This window comes from Oncorhynchus tshawytscha, linkage group LG31 (genome assembly GCF_018296145.1).
Source record: "Oncorhynchus tshawytscha isolate Ot180627B linkage group LG31, Otsh_v2.0, whole genome shotgun sequence".
NCBI classification, from domain to species: domain Eukaryota; kingdom Metazoa; phylum Chordata; class Actinopteri; order Salmoniformes; family Salmonidae; genus Oncorhynchus; species Oncorhynchus tshawytscha.
In genome coordinates, this window is record NC_056459.1 from 9,603,723 (window position 1) to 9,612,080 (window position 8,358).

At 40.1% G+C, this 8,358-nt stretch overlaps 1 protein-coding gene across 2 annotated transcripts; it reads left to right on the forward strand.

Annotated features, from left to right (window-relative positions):
- The first annotated feature begins 205 nt into the window (after positions 1–205).
- On the forward strand, positions 206–7,718 carry LOC112229766 (tumor necrosis factor alpha-induced protein 8-like protein 2). Of its 2 annotated transcripts, XM_024395790.2 has the most exons (4): positions 206–424; positions 2,251–2,313; positions 5,592–5,916; positions 6,193–7,718. In XM_024395790.2, exons 3-4 carry the CDS (start codon positions 5,599–5,601, stop codon positions 6,433–6,435), a joined length of 561 nt encoding a protein of 186 aa, XP_024251558.1. In that variant the 5' UTR covers positions 206–424; positions 2,251–2,313; positions 5,592–5,598; the 3' UTR covers positions 6,436–7,718. The 2 variants fall into 2 exon arrangements, with proteins under 2 accessions (XP_024251558.1, XP_024251557.1); XM_024395789.2 differs by lacking the exon at positions 2,251–2,313 and having other exon boundaries at positions 207–424.
- Positions 7,719–8,358: the final 640 nt, after the last annotated feature.

Here is an 8,358-nt window from a genome sequence, read left to right on the forward strand (position 1 = left end):
TGTTTGCCCACCTTTTGCTTGCCAACAAAAATACTTGATCTTGGAGGATCACAGTTTATTTTCAATTGAATCTAGTGGTTTAGGGCCTTTGTTGAAGGAATTGCATGCTGATACTTTAGCTCAGGGTTAAAAAAAAAAAACTTGCCTAATGTGCTGTAGGGGTGTGTCTAAATAGTGTTACATTGCTTCCTCTCCTCACCTCTTTTCATTCATCTGCACTGGTGAGAGAGAGAGAGAGAGAGAGAGAGAGAAGAAATGTGTTATTTAAGGAAATGCTTCTGAGGTAGGCAGAGACAGGGTGGTCGGTATAGCGAGAGGGCACTGTGATCATCCAACCCCTTTATGTGAATCCTCCTCTAGGAGACTTATCATCTGACTCAGGAGCACTGAGTCTATCTGGAGCCAAGGGTGAATAGGCACTCAGGTAAGCATGTCATAGCACTGTAATTTCAGTGGAAGATGATGTGTGGTTTGTGAAGTTAGAGGTAGTTTTGTGAGCCAATGCTAACTAGCGTTAGCACAATCACTGGAAGTCTACGGGTGTCTGCTAGCACGCAGTGTGTGAGTGTATGTGTTGTTGTGCATACTTGTGTGTTTCTGTATAAGCAAATGTTTGTCTGTGAGCCAGTGTACAGTGCAGCCATGTGCCTTCAAATGAGCTCAAACATTTATGCCCCAAAACAGCATTGTTTAAACTCCACAGCCTCAGTTTTATGTAAGACATTAACCATAATGTCAAACCTCTTTTTAAAGAGTGGGTGCTTGGTTACATTGCTAAAGATGGAGAATGCATGGAAAATATGAGCAGGTCATATTTTTAGTCCCATCGGTTTAGCGACAATGACCACGTCTGTGATTATCAGAGCCACTTGAAGACAAGACAAAGACAAAACCTTGTGGGGAAAAGAGTGATAATAGCTTTCTAGTAGCTTAAAAAGAACTCTGTGGGCAACTGTGTGTGCGTGTGTATACGTTTGTGAGTTTGTACGTGTGCTTTTGGGATTGTTATGCTTATTCAAGTATATTACATTTGATTGCTCCACTTTAAAGTTACCCAATATCGTGAAAGGAAACAGATCATTATAGTATGCACCAATATCCTCAAGCTCCTTGGGTCTCTTACAGATGTAGGATCTTCATTTGAGCCAGTTTGCTAGAGCAGGGAAATTATCTTGCAGCAACAGGAAATGTGAATTACTATGTGGATTGAAATGAATGGACATTTTTGAAGGGGTTGATACTTGTACGGGGGAAATCAAGTCTGAAATTTTGAAGTGGAATTTCAAACCTCAAATACACTACAAGTTTGAAATATCCTGAATTGCAGGGAAGTTATGCAACAGGGTGATCAAATTAAGATCATACATCTGTATCAAAACATCCTGTGTAAAGGGGTGGGGGATTGTGGCAGATATCAGAGTTAATCAGCCTTTGTAGGTCTGAATATGAACAAGAGATACAAGTTCAAGGGGATGAGTTGAAAATATGAACTTTGTGGAACTGAATCAATTTGGTGCAAAAGGATGAAGAAGAAAAAAGATTGTCAGTTTGTTCAGCTGTGACCTACAACTAAACTTAGGGGCTGAGTCATTGTGTAAAAGCTGAGTTAAACACATTCAATTTGAGGTTATCCAAACATTGACAATGCAACTGGGTGTCCATAGGCATGATCTCAGCTATGATCCAATTCAAGGCAATAGATACAGTATGTGTAGCGAATGAACAAGTTAGCATGCTACTGCCTTCTTGAGACCTGAAGTATGGTCTACACATGTGCTTCTGGCTAACCCTATGCCTAAACCAGTCACTTGTTGTTGAAAATCATTAGATGCCTAAACCAGTCACTTGTTGTTGATAATCATTAGGCATCAGCCAATCAAGACAACCAAATATCTCCCATTTCCAAGTCGAGCACAGGCCATGAATAATTAACTGCTTGTTGTTTTTGGCGTTACTTCACATTTAATTGCCCAATATATTTTGTGTAAGATTTGATTTCTACTTGAAACACTTGGAAACAAGTTTCTCCAGGAGGACTTCAACACAGAAGGTAATGTTGCAAATTGAACAGCCTACGTGTTATGAGTTTCTCAGACAGCTAACTATTAGCTCTGTTGCTTTAGCTTACATTGACCCACCAGGAAATTAGACCTTCACTGTTTGAAGGAAGACAGTTACAGCATACAGGCACTGGTAGCCAACTTCTTCTATTTCATTTCAATGTCTCCATCTTGTGACTGTTTCACACAGGAAGTCAGACACTTCCGTAAAAAGGTGCAACACATTTTGAAACAAAGCAGCCAGACTTGTGAGGTAAGTCAGCTTTCATGTAGGCTGTTTCAAGGAATCACACATAAGGAAGGTGTGCAAATGCAGTTCAACATTTTAACTGATCCAAGTTTGAACTCTCTGTAATTATTGGGACAGTGACATATTTCTGTTGTTGTTTTGATGCTGTACTCCAGCACTTTGGATTTGAAATGATACAATGACTATGATGTTAAAGTGCAGACTGTCAGCTTTAATTGTTTGGGGGTATTTTCATCCATATCGGGTGAACCGTTTAGAAATCACAGCGCTTTCTGTCCATAGTCCCCCCCATTATAAGTGACCAAAAGAATTGGGACAAATTCACTTATTTGTGTATTAAAGTAGTCAAAAGTTTAGTATTTGGTCCCATATTCCTAGCACGCAATGATTACATCAAAGTTTTGCTGTTTGTTTTGGTTGTGTTTCAGATTATTTTGCGCCCAATAGAAAAAGTAATGGTAAATATTGTATTGTGTCATTTTTGAATACATTTGATTGGAAATAAGAATATAATATGTTTTTTAACACTTCTACATTAATATGGATGCTCCCATGATCAAGGATAGTCCTGAATGAATCGTGAATAATGATGAGTGAGAAAGTTACAGATGAGCAAATACTGTATCATACCCCCAAGACATGCTAACCTCTCACCATTATATTAACAGGGGAGGATAGCATTTTTGGGGAGGTATGACATTTGTTCTTCAGTAACTTTCTCCTTCATCATTATTCACGATTCATTCAGGATTACCCGTAATCATGGTAGCGTTCACATTAATGTAGAAGTGTTTAAAAAAAACATTATATAAGTGACTCCAAAATGACACAATACATGATTTACCATTCATTTCTATTGGGTATAACATAATCTGAAACACACCCAAAACAAACAGCAAATTGCATCCAACAAGTTTGTAGATTCATAAACTTGACGTAATCATTGCGTGTTAGGAATATGGGACCAAACACTAAACTTTTGACTACTTTAATACACATATAACTGAATTTGTCCCAATACTTTTCGTTGCCTAAAATGGGGTCAGTACGTAAAGAAAGTGCAGTAATTTCTGACCGGTTCACCTGATAAAGATGAAAATACCCTCATAGGCATTGTATCATTTCAAATCCAAACTGCTGGAGTAGAGAGCCAAAATGACAACAAAATGGGTCACTGTCCCAATAATTACAGAGGGCACTGTAAGTGATCAACATGTTAATGATAATAGAGTCCCACCTGAGGTCCACATTGCTGATTTTATCAGGGTCTATTCAAATCAGAAGAGGGTGGAAATAAGTTGATACAGTATCTGTAACTTTTAGCGGGCAAAACAGGCAGATGCTGATGGGTGTGGAAAATGTACATTAAGTGCAAACCCAGAAGCGTAACCATTAGCTTTGCAAACTTGAAGGGATACGCAAGTGAGTTTACAGTGTGATTTCCCCATCTATCTGACCTACTTCATTACGTGTCTGGTTTTATCTTTGTTCGCGGTTTCTAACGTATGTGGTCAACATGAAAGTCCTAGCTATGGTTTATATAACCACGTATGAGTAGGTGATAATACACACAGTCTGGAATCCCCTCTCATTCTCACACAGATTATTGAAGTAACATGGAGCTGACTGGTTGCAAAGTGGGTCTTTATAACCCATGCAATTGGTTAATTACCCTTTTACCATAGACTATGTCAAACACACCTATGACAGAGTCAGTGCATCGAAGGTAAATTGGCAGCTGCAATGTATCTTAGACGTCCTCTACTGTACAAAGGTTTTTACCCTTCAGGGTATCAGAACCATTTAGCTCCAAAGGCTGGGTGATGTGACATGCTTATCACACTTCCTGTTGGTATCCGAGCAACCATGCAGAGTCATGGAGTGTTCCATTGAAAACATCCCCTGAGGAATAGAAGATCCAACAGATTACACCACATGTACTTATTGAGGAGACACCCGTTTCCAGGAGAAATTAGATGATTGTTTGCACTTTTATTCATTTCTGTCACTGGACCTTGAGTGAAGCAATGTTAAACCCTGCAATAACAGGTCATACACACTCCTACAATTACAGTACTTTATGTACTGTGCAATACTACATGATGAGCTATTCAGAAGATCCTAGAGGGAATATGTCATCAGGAACAAGGTCATATGCCAAAATTATGGACATTTGCGCTTAGTTCATTTTATCCTCGAACTGCTCCTTTGTTTATACTATACTGAACAAAATAATAAAACGCAACATGCAACAATTTCAAAGGTTTTGCTGAGTTACAGTTCATATAAGGAAATCAGTCAATTGAAAAAAAAATATTAGGCCCTAATCTATGTATTTCACATGACTGGGCAGGGGCGCAACCATGGGTGGGCCTGGGAGGGCATAGGCCCACCCACTTGGGAGCCAGGCCCACCCACTGAGGAGCCAGGGCCAGCCAATTTCCCCACAAAAGATCTTTATTACAGACAGAAATGCTCCACAGTTTCCTCAGCTGTCCTAGTGGCTGGTCCCGCAGGTGAAGGAGCCGGATGTGGAGGTCCTGGGCTGGCGTGGTTACACGTGGTTTGCGGTTGTGAGGCCGGTTGGATGTACTGCCAAATTCTCTAAAACGACATTGGAGGCAGCTTAAGGAAGACAAATTAACATTCAATTCTCTGGCTACAGCTCTGGTGGACATTGCTGCAGTCAGCATGCCAATTGCACAGTCCCTCAAAACTTGAGACATCTGTGGCATTGTGTTGTGTGACAAAACTGCATATTTTAGAGTGTAATTTTATTGTCCCCAGCACAAAGTGCACCTATGTAATGATCATGCTGTTTAATCAGCTTCTTGCTATGCCATACCTGTCAAGTGGATAGACTATCTTGTCAAATGAGAAATGCTCACTAGCAGAGATGTAAACACATTTTTGAGTGAAATATGCTTTTTGTGCCTTTACATGTTGAGTTCAAATTTTTGTTCAGGATATATAGGGTGTAATATTGGGCCATTAACTCAAAATGTAATACATTTCAACTGTATATCTGACATGGTACAGTTGTCTTTTTTTACGGCCATAACCATGCGTGTGAAGTGTATACTTTTGTTTTAAAGTAGATTTGTTTAAGACTACCAAGAATCACTCTGTGTGACCAGATTTAGCCCACTACAGTAAAAGTATAAAGGTAATTTGACAGAGAAAACCAGCGTACATCAGTGAACTAACAGGACTGGGACCAGACAATGAGATATTTCACTTAACCCATTTATTCTGTCTCATCAACTCTAATTCCTTCCCAGAGTCAAAATGGAGTCCTTCAGCTCTAAGGACATGGCCATGAAGGCCCAGAAGAAAATCCTCAGCCACATGGCCAGCAAATCCATGGTGCAGATGTTAATTGACGACACCAGCAGCGAAATCCTGGACGAGCTCTACCGCATCTCCAAGGAACACTCTGGAAACCGCACAGAGGCCCAAAAGGTGGTCAAGGACCTGGTAAAGGTGGTGGTAAAGGTGGGGGTTCTCTTTCGGCACAACCGCTTCAGTAAAGAGGAGCTCAGCCTGGCTCAGGACTTCAAGAAGAAGCTGCACCAGGGGGTCATGACGACAATCAGCTTCCAGGAGGTAACTTTACATCAGAACATTCATCAGAACTCTTCAAAGACTTAGTTTAACCCAACCTAAAGCATGCGTGATAGAACTGACATCTCCCTACAGTCATTGATTATACCTACTAAAATGTCAAACTATCTGGACAAAATCCTAAGGGGACTTACAAAAGTCTATATCCTGAAGCCAATACCATAAACTAGCACCTTAAATGGTGATTACAGCTGTTCGAAGAACTGTAATTACTACTGTGCTGTCACTAATACTTTATTTGCCATCCCTCTGGCCCAGGTGGAGTTCACATTTGATAAGGCTGTCATGATGGAGCTTCTGACAGATTGTAGGGACATCTTGCTGAAGCTCGTGGAGAAACACCTGACACCCAAATCCTTTGGACGTATTCGGCATGTCTTCAACCACTACTCTGACCCAGACCTACTGACCAACCTCTACACCCCCGGCGGCCCACTCTGGCCTAATCTCACCAAGATCTGCAATGGCCTGAACAAACTGGTTGAGGAAGGCAAGCTTTGAGTGGGAATTACGAACAACGCTGGAAAAAGGAGAAACTGTGGCAGGCCTATTAAAGAATTCTGAATTCAGTTTGCCTGTGAAAATATCATTTTGGTAGCTTAATGGGGACATTGACTCGGTGTGAGTTGATGATGTAGATATGGATTTATGTTGGGATCTTTATGAGGGCTTGGAATCATCGCCCGTGCTTTAAAAACATAAGCCATCTGCATTAGGGCTGGGCGATATATTGTGTATTCATCATTATCACAATATGAATGTGATTGATATGTGTAGTCACATTTCACCATCAGGATGTTACCTCTACCTCTGCCTAAATGCATTTCAGTCCAATGCTGTTGGAGCTAAGTAAAGTCCATTCAAACATGACATATGAAAGAAAAAAAGGCAACATTTTTTGCTAAAATCACCTTTGTTGACTTCTTTGTCAGGACTCCCTGCTTCCAGCACGATAAGAATGCATCTGTGGTCTAATTTCAATTGATTGGTCCTCCTGTTTTAAGACATTAGCTCTTTTATGAGCTATTTTACGAGTGTGTTAAGATTACAGGATGGGGTTGGGGGGCTAGCAGTTTAAACGTTTGTTGATAACATGTTGCGTACACAAGTGTGTAGTATTTCAGCAGTAGCACTTAGTGGATGTTATGCAATGGGAGAAGAATGAGGCAACAATTAACCATGAACCATAACACTTTCCACAGGAGATACAGAACTGCACAACAAGTGAACTCTAACGGGTGTTCCCTACCCCTTTGTAAGTTATCTGTTTTCTAGAACTGTCTTAGATTTCGAAAGGGAATATCTGCAATTACAGGATTTACGGGCCAAAATATAGTGTGTATCTATCAGGCTTGAAGGCTTATTGTGAGTTCTGTTTTGTTAAACTTCAGACTACAAAATGTTTGGCAAAGAAGGAAACAGGAACCGTCAAAAAGACAGCACCCTCAGGCTTTCCCCGGAAAATGGCCTCAGGAAATGAGGCAAGCATGCATCACCTGCCTGCATTGTGAGACTAGATATGCAAACATTGATTAACGTGTCATTCCAGTTTCAGTACATGCCATTAATGCAACAGGTTATCATATTCTTAGCCAAAACTGTGAAAAATGACCGGTTCATGAAGCCATGCTGTCCTCTAGTGGGCTATAGTGAATATTGCACCTGGAGTTGGATTACTTACTGGCACTTGTAATTCTTTCAATTCTGATGAATATACAATCAGTACTATCACATAGGCAACTGTATTAATATTATTGAAAGCTCCAATAAAAGCCTTAAAAGAATCTGCTTCTTGTGAGGTGGGACTCCAACTCATCTTGTACCAGTTAGGACAGAATTATTCTTCCAACATTCATTAGATATAATGATCATTTAATCCCTGTTGTTTGAATCAGATCAGAGGCTTGTATCAAAACGCAGATGACTAATGAACTCCATATGTATCCAAAATCTACATAGGGGAGAGTGGGGCAATTTGAGCCAAAAGGATAAGTTGAGTTATCATGTTAGAGGTTTTATGATGTTTGTATCTAAACCGAAGTAAATCATTTAAGATTGTTTTATACTTCAGTTGGGGTCTCAATAAGTTTCAATATGAGAGGTCCTAAATCTGTCTTGAAAGTAGCTGTGTGGGCTAATAAAATCAAAATATTTGCCTTGGGGTAAGTTGAGCCAATGGCCATGGGGAAAGTCGTGCCAATGGTTGAGCCAATGTTGTGCTGAAAAATGTAAGGCATTATCGCTGGGATATGAGGTATCAACAGGGCCTGGTCTATGTTAAAGGTGCATTTAAAAAGTACAAATTGTTTGTTAGGTGTTAAGCGCTTTGTTAAAAGAGTCTCATTTTAAGTAAGAGAGAGGAGAGAAAGAGAAAAAGAGAACGGAGAAAGAGAGAAATGTACCTTAACGAGGAGGTAGAAGTTC